The sequence below is a fragment of the Balaenoptera physalus genome, assembly GCF_965194825.1.
Source record: "Balaenoptera physalus genome assembly, chromosome: 18".
Lineage (NCBI taxonomy): Eukaryota > Metazoa > Chordata > Mammalia > Artiodactyla > Balaenopteridae > Balaenoptera > Balaenoptera physalus.
This window is the reverse complement of record NC_138899.1, coordinates 70,123,604-70,142,154: the sequence shown is the minus strand read 5'-3', so window position 1 is coordinate 70,142,154 and position 18,551 is coordinate 70,123,604. Positions and strand designations below refer to the sequence as shown.

Sequence of the window (18,551 nt, the reverse complement as noted above, 5' to 3'; positions counted from 1 at the left end):
GAGCTATAGGTAAGAGCCAGACTGTAAGGAGCCTGAATCCAGGAGTCAGTATAGTTCTGTAGTAGAAGGCACTGCAGTATGGAATTTCAGGACAATTAAACTGCTAGTTATATATGGCATGAATCAGAAATAAAATACCTTAAAGTTAGGGAGAGCTGTTAGGAGAGCCTTACAGGACTCTAGATATGAAATCAACTTGTTCATCATTTTAATAAATAGTTACTGAACACTTTACTATGTGCCACACACTCTATTTCACACTGACAGTTAAGAGGAAAGCAAAGTATGGTTTTTGCCTTTGAAGGGGTCATAGTATAGTCAGGAAAACAGACGTGTACACCAGCAATTCCAGCAAAAAACCGTAATTATTATAATGAGAAAATATACAAAGCTATTTGAAGTCTTAGGTCCAGAAGGCATTACATTTACAGGAAAAGCTTCTTATAGTCTTTTCATGGGCTTCTCGCAGGCAACATTTAAGTTGAAAATTGAAATGTGAGTAAAAATTCACTAGAAAGTAAGCAGAAGCCACTCCAAGGGAAAAAAAAAAAATGTGGAGTCAAAAATTGGATTACAAGAGAAGCCACGATAGTGAGAGGCCCGCGCACCGCGATGAAGAGTGGCCCCCGCTTGCTGCAACTAGAGAAAGCCCTTGCACAGAAATGAAGACCCAACACAGCCAAAAATAAATTTAAAAAAAAAAAAAAAAATTGGATTAGAGTAGTGACAACAGGTATGGCAAAGAAAAAAAGTAAGTAAATGATCGAATGCACAATGTCATTATATAAAAAGTAGAAATCACTGTAATATGCTCTAGTTTAGTGGTTGACAAAGTGTGGTCCCCTGACTGGCAGTATTAGTATTGCCTGGGGACTTGAAGGTGCAAATTCTCAGACCCCTCAAACCTGCTGAATCAGAATCTCTGAGTGGGGCCCAGCTCTCTGCGTTTTAGTGAGCCTTCTATGTGGTTCTCATGCACAGTTTGAGTATCATTGCTCTAGCCATTTAAGATCTAATTATCAGAACAAGATTTGCATAAGAAAACATCTAGAACATATAAGAAAGCATGTGATTAAGTGTCATTAACTGTAGTGAAAGTTTAGAGAAGTGAAAGGTTAGTATGAGATAGTCTAATCAAGGGAGGCCTCATAGAAAAGATGGGCTTTAAATGAACTCTAAGAATTTTGTCATACGTAGATGATTATCCAGACAAAATGAACCTTCATACAGAAGTAGAATGACAAATTGGAAAAAGTTATGAATATAAATACCCTGAGGTACTCTCCCTGAATATATATATCCCTGCTAATTCTTCCTTTGCCATCATCCTGAAGTTCTAAGTAGGGGTGCCAGTTTATACTGAGCACCAGCATTAAAGATATGGGTGATGGTATTATAGAGAAGCTTCACCAAAGCCACAATTGAGTACTTATTTAGGAAGCAGTTAGAATTGTCTATTTTCCTGATTTGTGGAGAATATTATATATCCATTCATATCCATTTATCTCCTCTTAATGGAACACTTTTCAGAGTTCTCGAAAGAAAGGACTCTGAAGGTTCCTAGAATAAAGGGAACTATAAAGATGTTAAATTGTACCAATACCACTTTTACTAACATGGGTACCACTAAATGATCATGTTGTTTCATAGCACAGTTTTAGGGATACAGTTATTGTTCAATAAATACTTATAAGTCAATTGATTGAAATTTTAGATTTATCATTTCTTGAGAGAATGTTAGTGTTCTTATTGACAAATTATATTTAATTTCCTGGGTAATCCAAAGGCAATAAATGGTTGGTTTATATCTTATCATAGTCTTCTTTAAACATTTCTTTAATTATTCTTAATATCAAGATTCAGGAAAAAAATTTTTATTATTTGTTTAGTTTTATCATTTCTTTTTGATACAGTTCTTTAATATTAATATCAACATTCAGGAAAAAATGGCAAATAATGGTTAATGTTTACTGAGCAGTTTACAGTGTTGCAAATATGGTTCTAAGGGTTTTATGTGTATTTACTCATTTAATCCTAACAATAACCCCAGAGTTCTTATCCCCATTTCACCAATGAGGAAATGAGGTGCAGAGAAGTAAATAACTCGCCCAAGTCACAGAGCTAATAAGTGAAGAAGTCAGGATTCTAATGTAGGTAGTTTGGTTGTAGAGCTTCACTCACTTACTATACCATACTGCCTCAGGATATCATGGCACCATTCAATTTCACCTCCAGTCATTGGCCTTAATCTGTAACTACTTTTAAGACTGAAACAATTAATGATTTTTAGACAATTATTTTAATTTATATTTCATCAAAAGAACTTTTGAAGTTTATTGACCATCCTGACTTTTGTCCACAGGCATATTCTAGTACTAGATCTGGGCCTGGAATTATCATCTCTAATGTAGACCCTAGTTCTGTGTTCAGCTAGGTCTCAGATCCAGAGAAAGAGTCTGAGACAGAGATTTGCTTGCAGGAAGTTTATTGGAGAGTGTCCTTGGGATCAACATCTGTGAGGGGAGTGAAGAAAGTAGAAGCGGGCAGAAGGAGAAATTGAACCCCAGAGTAATTGCAGCAAAGGCCTCAGCAGATCCCACAGGGAACCAGGAGCTAGGCTAACCCTTCAGAGGTGTCTTGCCCTGAGGCAAGGCAGCCAGGCCTTCATTACCTCCACTTTGCAGTCATTGGATGCAGATTTCTGGAAAGGAGACACGACCTTGCATGAAAGAGCTTTCTTCTGATCATGGCAACTCCTGGAGAATCCTGGAGAAGGCCACCAGCCACGAAATGGGTGACACAACCACCATCCCCCCATCCAGGATAGAGTGGTTCTCAGAATCACCTGGAGGGCTTGCTGAAACCAGCAGGTTCTGATTCAGTAGGTTTAGGGTGGGCCTCAAGAATTTGTATTTCTAACAAGTACCTAGGTGATGCTGATGCCACTGGTCCAAGGTTTGCACTTTGAGAACCACCTCCTCACACATATATTCTTAAAAGATTTACCTTACGATAATTGTCTTAATCTCCTGTAGCATTCACATCTTCTATAGCGCTGTCTATGCCACCCATGTTGGCACTTAGGATAATGCATCCTTGGATTTTATGTCTGTATCTCTTCTTTCCAGTAAGATTATGAGGTCAAAGTTTTGCTCTATAAATGCTCATCAAATTGAACTGACTTAATATTTATGCTCTGTGTTTGCATGATTTTATGATCTATTACGTGAATTCACTAGAATTGCTGGATGAGGGATTCTTTAAATTTCCCGGATTAAAGAGAAGAGTTATAGAATAGAATCTGAGAAGATGAAGCAACCTTTTCTGGCTTCTGGTTTCTGGTTTTTAAAAATATAGGTCAATGTGACTTAATAAATTCACATTTTCAATAAAAATATTCTAGTAACTCTCTTACCCTCTCAGATTTACCTTTTTTCTCCAAAATATTCTTTTAACATGAAATGTGAAATACATTTTATGACCCATTTCTTGTTCTCCATTTCTTGAGGTCTCTCATACTTGGCCAATTTGTCTTTCCTCCTTTTTAAATGCTTTTAAAAATAAGACTCTCTATAAAGCATACAGCAGCAGTGTCCTAGTATTAATACAATACAGTATGTAGATTTTTAGACCCTCCTGTGACATACATAAATGCATATAAATAAACACATTTTCCTGTATGTGTGTAAGTTTTGTAAAGATACTTCACATAGTAAAAGAAGCTTGTCAAATATTCAGAAAACATACTGTTTTAAAACGACACCTAAAGGCCCATAAATGTTTTCATGGCCTTTCTTTTATTATATTTATATATTTAATAAATACTCATTATAGAAAATTGGAAATATAGAAAAGTGTAATTTAAAAATTTAATTACTTAATTTTGTTTACTAAAAATGTGATTTGTATTTATTTGGGGTCTGGGTGAGTGGAGTGTTGTTATGTAGAAATGTGAAATTCTATTTCAGAGTGTAATGCTTAGAATCCCTATAAAAATAATCTCAATAGATAATGGGAATATTTTAAAAATTTGTTTGTTTATTTTTGGCTGCGTTGGGTCTTCGCTGCTGTGCGCAGGCTTTCTCTGGTTGTGGCGGGCGGGGGCTGCTCTTCGTTGCGGTGCGCGGGCGTTTCATTGTGGTGGCTTCTCTTGTTGTGGAGCGGGGGCTCTGGGCGCGTGGGCTTCAGTAGTTGTGGCACACAGGCTTGGTTGCTCCGCGGCGTGTGGGATCTTCCCAGACCAGGGCTTGAAGGCCTGTCCCCTGCATTGGCAGGCGGATTCTTAACCGCTGCGCCACGTGGGAAGTCCCGTGGAATATTCTATTGAATATTCTCATAGTTGGTTCACTTGAAATTACCCTGAACCTACAGTAAAATATAAAAAATTTCAAACTAAATACGAGTATGGCTTGGATTCAGTTAAGAAGATAAGAAAGCATATGGGTGAAATATTTGTCATTTTTAATATATATGAGAAAGATGTAGAAGAATGAAGAGTAGGGAACTACTTTACCTTCAATAATAAATATTATTACCTTCTATTAAAAAAAAAATTTAATTACTTGAAGACTAGCCATAAATATCATAATTAACATTTTGGTGATTTTTCTGTTTTTTTCTTTTTCTCTGTGTGGTAATCTTTGGGAATCTGCTACACATACAGGTTCACATTCTTCTTTTTCCATCTCATTAAATAGTATTTGAAATCATGATCTTAAAAACTGCATGAAAGTCTAGGTTAGTACTGTGGTATAATTTATTTAACTATTTTGAAACAATTGGGTTTTGTTTTCTTAATTTTTGAAGAACATTAAGTTTTGGAAGATTTTTAGTGATGCATAGAGTTTAACTAAAAATGTGGGTTCAACCTCTAATTCCCAGAGTTGACCTAATTTCCATTTATTGTGTTCCAAAAGATACAGCCTATGCCTTATTTTATGCCTTATTAGATAATACTATGAACATGATGTTAAAATCTGGCATTCTTACATTAAAAAAAAAAAAATAGCACATTGACTGCTAACATAGCTTCGTGTAAATGATCCCGTTAGATTTGGGAGGTTTTTTAAAAGGTTTTTGAGTTGTTTTTCATATGATCGGCTAATGCATTCAGCACAGCTTCCTCAACCCCAACCTTTTTCTCCTGTTTAGCATTTTCTACTTTTTTACTCTGTGATGTACAAGCCCTCCCTGGTTAATTATGTATATATTTAGCTACTGCATGTGTTGGGCTTATTATTGTCATCTAATTAAATGTAACTTGAACTGCTTGCTTCTAGAAAAATCATTAAAAATTCTTTCCTAATGACCTAGAGATGACAAAATGTCTGTAAAGTGCGAAGAAGCAGACAAGCACAGGAACATCGCTCTTAAAGAGTGCTAATCCAGATGCTGCAATCATCTAATTAAACAATGTTTTGCTGTCATTAACATTCTCACCAAGGAATTGCAGTTATAATTTCTTTGTCAGCTGTCTCTAGATCACTTTACCTTCAAAACTAAAGTGCCATATAAAAACATTAAATTGGATGGTTTAATTAAAAGTTTTTTTTTTTTAAATGAGGAAACATATCTAGTGTTTCTGAAATCTCATTTACTGTGCTTCACTTTTATTGTTTGAGTAGATTAGTGTCATAGGCTTGTGATAGTTAATATTAATCTTCCAAGGTAAGTCCTTAGAAGCATAGTTAGTAAAAAAAATTCTGCACTTATTACTGCTAGAAAAGGAAATAACAGCACAAGGTTATTTACTAAATTTCAATTATCCTAAAAAAACTAATAAATAAATACCTAGATGTGCCAAACTTAACAGATATTATTTTGGAAATATTTCACTTTTTTGGTTAATTCAGTACACAGCAGGGTTTTTTTTATTTTTCATTTCACAAAGATGTTCGGTAAAATAATTAAAGTAATAATGCTAATTCATGGCTAAAACTTATAAATGCAAAATCCCAGGGTACCAACTTCATCCATGTGAGTTTTAAATACATTGTGAATTTTTAATTCAAATCAAAAATAATATATTAACTGTCCATGTTGCAAAGCTTTTATGTGGAAAGTTTTATATAAAAAGGTTTTAATGTAACTGTCAGAACATCTGTTTATATAGTTTATTGTATTAGATTTAAAACGTGCTATAAAGCTTTAGTAATTTAAAACTTACTAAATTTTTCTAAGCATTTATTTTTAAAGAATCTTCCAAAGATTATTAAAAGTGAATTAACAAAAAATTCAGGATAGATTAATTACCATGAGCTGTGACTGTAGACAGCAATCAATTTGTGTGTGTTTGTGTGTGTGTGTGTGTGTGTGTGTATGTTAAAGTTACCTTCTTTTCTTTGTATTTTTTCCAAAAATAGCATTATATCTTTTCTTTTTTTTTTTTTTTAATTTTTAATTTAATTTTATTTATTTATTTATGGTTGTGTTGGGTCTTTGTTTCTGTGCGAGGGCTTTCTCCAGCTGCGGCAAGTGGGGGTCACTCTTCATCGCGGTGCGCGGGCCTCTCACCATCGCGGCCTCTCTGGTTGCGGAGCACAGGCTCCAGACGCGCAGGCTCAGTAATTGTGGCTCACGGGCCCAGTTGATCCGCGGCATGTGGGATCCTCCCAGACCAGGGCTCGAACCCGTGTCCCCTGCATTGGCAGGCAGACTCTCAACCACTGCGCCACCAAGGGAAGCCCTATCTTTTCTTTAAATAGAAAATCATTCCTAGTGAAAGGCTAGTGTCTTCAAGTATAGTCTCTATTTTTATGCTGTTTGTACTTATATGATACATTTAAGTACTGAGTTAATGTAAATTGGCTTTTTATTTATTTTAGTTTGACAGTTTTTCCTTAAGTTATGAAACTTCATCAGAAAATTTAAAAACAGTTATTATGTCTAATTTTCAGCTATTGATTTACATAAGTAATAGAAGATATGTTACATAAATAACATCAAATTATTCTCTTAAAATACACATATATTGGAAGACCTCTTTTTCATTAAAATCTATAGATTTTTAAGTAGAATGGTAACCCAGAAAATGGCAGAGCACTAAATATACCACGGGCCTACTTACAGTCCCAGAAATAGCTCTGCCCAGCCAGTCTAGACTCTCTGTATATATACATGCATAGAAAAAACACTGAGAGTAATCAAGTGTCCTAGGTTAACATAAACATGAACTCTCAGTAATAAATTTAAAATTTTAGAATTTTGCACTGTGCATTTTACAGTGATACTGCTTTAGCAGTCTATTTTCATATACGAAAGAGTGTAGTTAAAAGGTTCCAAATTCTTGTTTATTCTCATCACTATTTTTCATCACAGTAGACTTATAAAGCAGGTGCATTCATCGGCCACAGATATTTCCTTCTGGTGGTTTAACGTGCACATTCACAAGGCCGCTCTCTCATGTGTACTTCTGTGCCTTTGCATAGGCCTCTTCCTCCAACAAGACTATCCTGCAATTTTCCTTTTTTATTTAGCTTATGGTTTGTTCATCTTTTAAAATTTGGCTCATTTTATCGCATTTTTATCACATATGTATTCGTTCTTTCAACAAATATCTATCGGACAAACAAAATATGCCAATATACAGAGGCATTTTTTTTTTTTTTAAACTCAGACCCTACATTCTGGAGTTTATGGACTAGTGGAGAGGCAGACAAGTATTAGCTATAACACATCTGCAACAGTGCTGTGGCAGAGAACAAAGAGGAAGCCCTAACCTTACTCTCACCTTGCTCCAGGAAATGCAGAGTGGAAGCAACATTCTGCTTTCTATCAATTGCCTACATTTATAATATACACCCACATTAGTTTACATATTTAAAACAATAAGTAATTGTGTTGTAAAATGCAGAGATTCATATAAGAAACAGATAAAATAGTCACCGAATAAAATGTTTACTGAGTGAATTAATTAATTTGATTTCATGCTTATAATAGTTAGCAGATTTAGTTCTTCCTCAGATTATGGGGGGTTTTTTGTTTGTTTTTTTTTTATTTCACAGTCACAGTTACCAGTTGCTACAAGAGGTAGGTATCATTTAATTTCAGTGCTTGATGACGAATAAGATAATGTATGCATATCTGTGCTACTGTTATGCTAACGTGGTGTGCAACAAGGAGCACAAGATGAAATCATATCACTAATATCAGGGAAATTGCTATTTTGTATGGATTTGAATGGAAATTTAGAAAGTCCTGTGATCAGTTCATAATGCATTTTTACAAAAAACAGTCTTGTCCAACGGAAGTTTTCTTTGGACCCTGTTTCTTTAATACTGCTCCTCTTAATTTCACCTGATCATATGTTATTCGGTGTCAGTTTATCAGGGTAAGCCAGCCCTGTGCTCTCCCTAAGCTTTGCCACGGTCCCACGGGCTTCAGTGTCCTACCTAAAATGCTTAAGTCATTCTGTCAAAAACTAACGAAAACCAACAAACAAAATTCAGCCTGACCTTCAGCAGCTCTCCACTAAAGTGAAACAACATAATACGAAAAGAAAATTCATGAACTTAAGGGAGTGAAAAAAATGTGCATAACATCTGCCCCGGTGCTTTTTCGTACTGGCTTCAGAGTACTTCTGTTAACTTGCAAATTCTCTACATTCATTCTTAATAGAAGCACAATGTAGTATGCTGTATACTGGCAATAGAATTCTGGATATACACTCGTTATAGTGGAACACCGTCACATAATCTGCAAGTGTGCAGACCAGCAGGTGACCTCCTCCATGGTCACTTTCAGGGACCCCAGCTTATGAGGCTCTGCTTCCAGGGTGGCAATAGCATCTTCCTCCTAGTCAGCAGAAGAGAGATGGCGCGCGGAGCACCCGTGCGACAAGTTGCGGAGGACCAAGCCTGAAAGTAGCAGATACCATCTCTGCTCACATCCGGAGATTAGAGCCAACTCTCACAGCCATGGCTACTAATAAGGGAGCCTGAGAAATGTGGTCTAGCCCAGGAAGAAGAGAAATTGATTATGACGAACAGCGAGCAATCACTACCACCAGTTACATTATAAAAAAGTCATTCTAGTTACTCACTTCTTAATTATTATTGAGTGAGTTCACTTGAAACGCATTGTTATAAGTGCTCTTGATTGAATGAAGACATAGTTCAATAAACAAAAGAGTTACTTTTCTTCTGCAATGCAATAGTTGCCTCATCTATTAGAAGCACAGGAACACTTTCATAAGCAATTAGTGTATACAGATTTTCATTTATCTTTTTCTTTACTAGGACGGACATATAATGATCTGAACCAATACCCCGTGTTTCCGTGGGTATTAACAAACTATGACTCAGAAGAATTGGATTTGACTCTTCCAGGAAACTTCAGGGATCTATCAAAGGTAACTTTTAAATATATAGAAGTCAGTTTTCTTCGTAAGGCTATATTCTAAAAGCATTTCTACCAGAGTATATATGTTCAATTAATGTTTGTAAGAAAGTAAACCTGGATGTCTTCTCTTTTTGTAGTCAGCATCTAAATTTCATCAATGCTTACCATAGGAATTAAGCTACAAGAAGATAAACCAGTACTAGTATGGCAAAATGAAATGGATATTTGAGAAGGAACATATGTAAGGAGAGGTTGTTCTGATATCCTAGGTTTTAAAGGTCAAGGCGAGGAACTTGAAATTAGTACAAAATCTGGCCAGTAATTTCTGTGGTATATTTCTTAGGTGATAAGACATGTTATCTTGACCATAATACATACACACATACTGTAGGGGAGCTTGATACTGAAAAGAAAGTAGGGCACAATAATTTATCAAGGGTCTGTTAAGATAAAAGAGCAAAGATTTGGCCCAAAAATGGCAAGAAAAAAATACACAATGGGTGATAAGGATAAGAAGCAAATTTTTGGTTAGTTCGCCTCATTTATTGAGAAGAAACTTAAGTGGGATACTAAACTCTTTGAAATTCCGTGAAGAACTAGATACTAAGGCCCAAAAGCTTTTCTCTAGCCTCAGCTAATATCAGAGCCAAGCCCTAAAGTTTATATCAATACTTTAGCCATATTAAGCCTCAGGCCATTCACTCTGAATTTCATTCCCTTTTCTATTCTACTTAGTTGTCTGGTTTAGCATACCACAGCAGCATGAAGGGCATATAGGCATATGCGTATACATTTGGTTTTGGTTGGGGGAGAGTTGAGGAGCTCATGAACAAGGGTAGCATAAGTCCTGCAAGGCAGAGAAGCATGAAATGCAAGCAATTTAAAATTAATCCCACAAATGGTTTTTAACTCAGCACACCTTCTCTTGCCTTTTTTCTTGCCTTTGAAAACTAGACCCACCTAAGTTGAAGTTCTCTATGCCACTGCTTACTAGCTGTGTGACCAGAAGCCACTCTCTTTTAGCCTCAATCTCCCCATTTGTAATACGAGAATAATACTGTCCTACCTCATACAGTTGTGAAGATCAAATGACATGTGCATTTAAAGAATGTAACATAGTACTTGGAACATAGAAGCACTTCATGAATATGAGCTATTATTACACGTGGAATATTTCTTAGCCTGTTTTTGAAACCTGTATACTAATTTTTGCATATTCTTCTCTGTCATTCACTCTCTATTTCTTATATTTTATGTGACTGCCTTATCAAACTTGCTAGCTCATTGCTAATTTTAGCTATGCTATTATAATTACTCAAGGGACCTAAGGAATCAATTAGCCAACATCTTACTGAGAGTCACACAGCTGGTTAAAAAAAAAAAAAATGATAGCAATTGAATTTCAGTATGGTTGCAAATATAGTAATTGTTCCAGTGAACAATTATTTGAACTGAACAAAAATCTTTAACCATTTACTAGGTGCAAATAAGTATTCAGGCTTAGGTAGATATAAGCACTGTAATTCATAAGGCTTGCCCTCTGGAAGCAAAATTAAATAAGATTAAAATTATTCTTATTTTATATAAGAATATAATTATTAAAATTATAAAATTAAAAATTAAATAAGATAAAATCATTTTCTGCAAAAATTAAATAAGAATGTACTATATTTATAGAGAACTACATGAAAGGCAATAAATAGCGATTAGGAATAAGAACTCTGGAGCTAGACTGCCTGGGTTTAGATCCTAATTCTGCCACTTACTCGGTTTGGGGCCTTAGACAACTATTTCATTTCTCTTTGCCTTAGTTTCCTCACCTGTATAATGGGGACAATAATAGTAGGGTTGTTGTGAGGATTTGATGAGTTAATAAGTATAAAAAACTTAGAAGAGTACCTAGCATATCAGCATTAGCTATGAATATAAATATAATGCAGTAAATCATCAATATATGCCATATACTTTGAATTGCATTTCAAATTTTAAATAATGATGATAAAAATATGCTGCTATATCTGTAATGGAATTAGAATGGTATGCATTTTTTACATGAATTGCTAAGGTTGAGGTGTAATCTTTGAGTGTAAAAAAAAAACCAAACTAACTTATCAATATGAAGGTGAAAACTGTTAAACTAGTTCTTTAACAAAATCTTATCTACATGTGTTTTATTTAACATTAATTCAATAGGTACTATCTATTAGACACTACTATATATATATATATATATATATATATATATATATATATATATATATATATATATACACACAATAACATGTATAGTGTAGATTCTCAGGTAGCATGATACGTAGTCTTAAAACCTCATAAGCTAACTACCACTGTAGCTATTTTAGATTATTTGTAGAACAGGGAAGAAGGTCCTTTTTCTTTGAAATCAACTGGGATATCGTGGTGAAAGGAAGCTTACAGACCAAAGTTCCCTTCTTTCTTCCATTTATGTGTTCATTCTTTCAGTCATTCATTCAGTCAACAAATATTTATCACACACTTGCTGTTGTATGTCAAGCACTGTACTAGGTGGAAGAGTGTACAGGAGTTAATAAAACAAACATATTTGAGCCATCTTGGAAAAAGTCCAGTCCAGAGCTGAGATGAAAACTCAGATAGTTACCAGAAATCTGGGAGGCCTACATTATGACAGTAGATATAGTGGGGGCTGTAGCAGATTGGAAAATGCAAGCTCAAGTACACTAAGACATTTGGACTCAAATATTCTTGAAACACTAACCCAACCAAAGAAAATATGGCCTTCATTATGATTAATATAGATTATATAAGGCATATGGTAAAATATTTGCTAGTAATTATAGATTTTTAGTTTATTCATGTAGAAAAAATGAGGTAAATTAAATGAGGAAGTCACTGTTTCTAAAGTAACTAGAATATGTAAACATTCTTCAGGTTTTTAAAGCTGATCTATTTAATCTGTATGCCTTTTGGCAGAACTTTTCCCTTTCTGACCCACATGTGCTCTCCTAATTTTATTTAGTGTTAGATAAATAGAAGAGGTAAACAGACAGCCTAAATAAATTAGGCAATGTGAATACTAACTGTGCTTTTGCAAACATAGAGTCCTTCATGTTGTGAACATTTGAACCCATTGTTCTCTAAAGATAGATAGCTTTTCTTCCAATTCTGCTATGTTCCATGCTTTAGCAATTTGTTCTTTATTTTCTGTCAGAATAACATGATAGGAAAATGGTAGCAAATTAAAGCCTCTTGATGTGTTAATAAATTACTCTTGCATTGTTCCCATGCTTCATTGAATTTCTTAATAGGAACTTCTTACAAATGGGCTAGAAACCCGAGACTGTCCTGATAAAAATCATTAATAAACAAGTTTTTAATGTATGAAAATATATCATATTATATGCCTAATGGGAATAATGACATTTGAAATATAATAACTGGAAAGAAAAACTGCTAATAATGCAATATTATTATAGAGAAGAGATGACCATTGAGAAGCACATGAAATTCTTGTAGTTATAACCAGCACTACAAATTAAATTTTTAATGGAGAGTTTGGTAATCTTCAGAAACTCAAGGAAGATTTGGAATATTTTAATGATATTATTAACCAGAAACATTCTAAAAGATCTCCAATAACAAAAGAAGTTTTTCCCAAACAGAGATTAGGACCCAAGTAATAATTCCTATCAGTGAGTAATTCTAGAATTTGTCTTAGTAAACAACATTTGGAGCCCCAAATAATTTTTATATTCTTTACTGCATAAAAGTTAAGAAATGTACAATCCTAAACAAATTGAAAATTTCTTCTCTTTCTTTATACCTCTGCATTAAATTGGCTTTATGAATTCTAGTTATATCAGGACTTTTGAATGAATATTTCAGACAACCCAGCTTGAGCAATTGGCTTGAACAATAAATCAGTATCATTGGTTCTCACAGCTAAAAAATTCAGAGGAAGGTTTAGTTTTCAGTCAGATTTATTTCCGGTGATGCAGATAATGCCACCAAGCAGAGTTCTTTCCATTGTTCTTCTCTGCCTTCCCATCTGTGGACTTCATACTCAGCCTCTTCTGGATGGCCTCCAGTAGCTCCAAGCAATCCCCTTTTAGGAGCAAAATGGCCGCAACAGTTCCAGACCTCACATCATACTATCCAAAGAAAGAGAGAGCATCTTACCAAGTAGCTCACGTGGAAGACAAAAGAAACTTTCCTTTGCCAGAAATCCCGGAAAATGTCTTCTCATGCACTAGGCTAAGAGTTGACCGGAAGAAATTTGGATTCCTGTTTCCGAAAGAAAGGGGGCTTAGTTGGTGAGCAACAAACAACTCACTATTGTAAAGTGTCAAATATACTGTATCTGAAAGTTTCTTCTTTATAGTTTCTATAATCTAGACAATAGCAAATAAATTACAGGTTTGTGTACACATAGCTACTATGTAAAAGGAACTTTGCAAGGTGCTAAGAGGACTTTAAGTAGAGTCCTGACCCTCAAGGAATGTTCATTGGTTATAATCGGAAAAAAACCAGTAGGCAGTAGGTTGCTTATTACATATATATAATTATAATATATGACATTCAATGGAGTCAGAGATAAATTTACCATAATAAATTAAGCTAATCAGGCTTAAACTTCAAAGCCCCTCAAATTTCAGGGGCTTCTTTTTATCCCTTGCCCCTAATTTTATGTTCATAGTTTTATGCTCATTTTCTTAAAGAACCCCTCTCCTACGAATTGCTTGTCTCATAAAACCCAGATCCACCCTCAGTGCAAAGGAAGGAGCTGTCTCTTGAGGAACCCTGGATGCTTCACTGAAGCAAATGAGAGGGGTACATAAGGGTTTTAAACATCTAGCTACTCCTGGATCTATTTCTTCCCATATCTGATCTAGGTCCATAATTCAGCTGTTACATGCATTTCTTACGTACTTCCCCAAAACGTTCTGACAATACTGACAAAGCAATGGCTTTCTATTTCATTTTAAGCAGCATCTAATACTTAACAAAAGCATGTTGGAAAAATTAGTAGCAATATTTTTATAGTATTATGCAGATAAGAACCGAAAATGAGAAACAAAGTAAATAAAGATAATGTCTCTGCCCCAGACCTACTTTCTCCAGGACTTTGATGCCATAGCCAGGATGGCGGTATGAGCTGGAGATGGCTTTCTTGCTCTTCACAAAGTCCCTGCTACAGTCAGGGCTACAGCAAGCACTCCGCTCTCAGTTACAGAGGAAGGTGAATCCTGGAGGTTTCTGTTCTCTGTATTGGATGCTGGGAAAGGTTAATCCTAGAATTATCAGACCTTTTCAGTTTTCCTTTATGTGTATCAGTATTAAAATTGAGAGGGAAAGAAAGGAGAGGTAGTAAACAGAACATGAAAAGAATGTCAGCTCTGTTCAAATGTAGCTCTCTCACCTGCTGTACAGACTTAGGCATGTTTCCTAAGCTCTCTGAACTTCTGTTTCCTCTTCTTTAAATTGAACACAATAGTATTTACAAAATAAAGTGGTTGTGCCTAATGTAGGTAAGGCACCTAGTATAATGTCCAACACACAGTGGCATTCAGTGACTGGGGGCTACGAAACAAAGTTCCGTAATTGTCAGTTGACAGTTCACCATCTTTGGTGTGATTGAAAAAACTCTAGTGAAAAAGATCAATTTAATTTTGTTTTAATAAAATTAAAAGCAACAACTTTTAATAAAATATAAAATATTTTTCATGCAATAAATAATTGCTTTTTCATCTCTTTAAATTACCAAGTCACCAAAATCTTAAACATCAAATTACTGAAGTTAAATTAAACATTTATTGAAACTGGAGATGAAATATTTATTTAGATGAATATTTATTTAGATGAAATTTATTTAGATGAAATATTTATTTAGATGAAATATTTTATTATATTTATAACATTCTTACTCCTTCCTTCGCCCATTTAACTGAACAGTTGAAGAGCACAGGAGAAATGAAATTTCCTTATCAGTAAAATTTATTAGACCCCTCATTTGATTAGACATCACAAGTTCAAGTTTTATTCATTACATGTACAGGTTAGAGGTCATATGTATTGTTTGACATGCTGGACAGCTAATGAAACAATCTGTCATTGACTTATCTTTTCAGTACTCAACCACCAGTGGGTGTAGAGATTTTTCCCCCAATTTATGCAGGTTTTCCTCATGGAGATGTGATTTTGTGGTGAAATCTATCTTAAAACATGATATATGCTACTGCTTCAGTTATTTACATACGCTCATATGAACTTTACTCTGAAATTACAGTGGTTACGTGACTTTGACATGAAGCACAGCCCCTTGCTCATTAAAGTGTAAATGGAATTTTCCTATTTCCCAGTCATGCCCTCTGATAAGTGAAATAGTTTCATCACAAAGCCAAGTCTTACTAATATTGACATGAGCGTAGGACATCACACACACACACCCATTCACTGAGTGGAAAAAATATGTTTTGTTAACACAGGAGTTGTTTGACTGACAGATGATGATAAGCATAACCATTTTCCCAAATTATTATGCCACTTTAAAAAAGGAAGTGATAATGCCTTGAGGCTTGGAAATGTGATAATGCAAATGGATGCACTGAAGTGTGAATACTCTCAACTGTCCACCCTTGATACTGCCAAACGCCTACATACCACGTAGAAAAGGGTTTACCTCAACTCGGCAATGTGATGCAAGTTTCTACAGTCATTTTACCTTTCTTTCTCATCATAAATTAACAATATCGAAAATGAAATTAGTTTTATTTGCTTTAGTATATAATTTACCTAACGCTTTAGTTTTAACAACAAAACGTGAAGAACGGGCAAAACTACTAAGTGTATTGGTAGCTGACTCTGATGATATAAAACTTATTAGAAGACAAAAATGTGAATGTGTAAATTTAATTATATACCATCTGCCGAAAAACCTACTTCCAAATATGAAATTTTTTCTAACTATATGTTGAAGGTCGCCTTAACATAGAACCCAACTTGAAAATCGTTTTTGTTAGGCTGGCTTCTATTGCAATGCTGAAGGATAAGTGCTATTTTAAGACAAGGTATGAATTGGCAAAATCTGGATACTGTTTTAAACTCATGGAATAATCCAAGCTGAGGGCATAATTTGCAAGGGGGGATATGCAAAAGGGCACCAATTTCAAAATTGGATTTATTTAAATTAATAATTTTATTCATTCACTTATTCTTTCATTACACAAGCATTTATTGCACAGCTACTCTGTGCCAGTCACTGGAGACAAAAAGACAGTAAGAACTGGCCCATACCCTGAAGAGTTTACAGTCATTTTTAGTTTACTATAGAAAGGAAAAGGGAGCCTGCCCTGTACGCTTTTGTTTTACCTGCCACGTGTCACATCTAAAATATAGCATCATTGCGGCAAAATTAGACCAAAGTCAGTTTCCTTTAACCTTGCTTCCCAGATGAAGCAGAATATTCAGCAGTGATGATCTTGAAACTAATTTATAGGCTTATCATTATCCTACTACTTAACACTTAGAAAGCTTTTAGAACTGACAAATGAAGATTTAAGATACTTTATTTTATTTATACCTCCATTGTTTTTTTGTAAATATACTTTATTTTATTTATACCTCCATTGTTTTTATGTAAAAATGGTTACTTTTCACTAAGATATTTAAAACTGATTTTCTTAGGAATTTTTCTGGGATAATGATAACAATAATAGCCAACATTTGACATGTATTATTACATGCGAGGCATCATGTTAAACATTGTACATAGATTTTCTCATTTTATCCCCACAACCCTATGATGAATTGCACTAGTTACATAGGTTCTATTTCCTTTCATTTCTTACCTATTATTTCTCTACAATCGTTAGGTAGAATATACTTCTTTTTTAAAAAAACCTAGTGATTAAGTTATCTCCTAGATGCCCTCCACCTTTCCTAAACACCCTACACTAAGGACAGTCATGTCAGATATGAGCAGAGGCAACAGAAATGCATGGAGTGAGCCACTCTACCTCTCCAGAGGTTTTGGTTCTATGTGGAACTGACATACCTACTAACGTGCCCATAAATTTTGCTAATCAAAATGCAACTTTGGCTGAAAGTTTATCTTTCTTCATAGTATAATTAATTGTGTTTATTCATCCTATGAAAAAGTATTAAAAGAAATACACTCAATTATAGCCAACAAAATATAATTCCTACACTTCCTTTTATTAATACTTCATTACTTCAGGCTCCATTTCTTAAGAATGTATGTGGAAACTGTGTTGTGATTAGCTGAAGTTCACCTGATGATGAAAGGCCATGTTAAGCAAATTAATAGTGTGCATAAAATTGCAAAGGGGAGATTTAATCTATTTAATAGAACAAAATTTTCACACATTTTACAAACATAAATTTCCAAATTAAAAGGATTCTTATCAATAAGAACAACCTAAAACATAAGTACCATATGTTTTAAAATTTGAATTTGAAAGATTTTTCTTTGTTTTTACATTCAATTTTTATCTTATTTTGACTTTTTATTATAAAATTTTTCAAAAGAAAAGTACCAACAATAATTAATACCCACTTACCCAGTGCCTAGATATTACAATTATTAACATTTTAGCTTTTTTTTGTTGTTTTACTGAAGTGCTTTAAGGTGAATTAAAGATATCATACTTTATCCCTAAATCCTTTAGTATGAAAAATACATCTTCCTACATTACCAGAATACCATCATCACAGCTAACAAAACTTACGGTAATTCCCTAATATTATGTAACACTGTGCCCATAATCAGGTTTTCCCAGTTGCCTACCATATGTCTTTAAAAAATTGGTTTGTTCAAGCCAGGATTCAGTCAAGGACCACACAGTACATTTTTTTTGAAATAAGCAATTTATTTTTTCTTGTCCTTTTTTAAATTGAAGTATAGTTGATATACAATATTATATTAGTTGCAGATGTACAAATCGTGATTCAAAATTTTTATAGATTAATTCCATTTAAAGTTATTATAAAATACTGCTATATTCTCTGTGCTGTACAATATATCCTTGTAGTTTATTTATTTTATACCTCTTGATCCCCTACTCCTATTTTGTTCCTCCCCCCTTCCCTCTCCTTACTGGTAACCACTAATTTGTTCTTTATATCTATAAGTCTGCTTCTGTTGTGTTATATTCATTTGTTTTATTTTTTAGATTCCACGTATAAGTGATATTATA

General features: G+C 34.3%; 1 protein-coding gene across 8 annotated transcripts in view; it reads left to right on the top strand.

Moving 5' to 3' along the window:
- The window catches only part of NBEA (neurobeachin), a 610,070-nt gene that overhangs the window by 496,662 nt on the left and 94,857 nt on the right, over window positions 1-18,551 (top strand). For all 8 annotated transcript variants that reach the window (XM_082435483.1, XM_082435487.1, XM_082435484.1 and 5 more), the window contains one exon: window positions 9,237-9,349. In XM_082435483.1, the coding sequence (XP_082291609.1) occupies window positions 9,237-9,349 (113 nt within the window). The remainder of the gene's footprint in view (window positions 1-9,236; window positions 9,350-18,551) is intronic.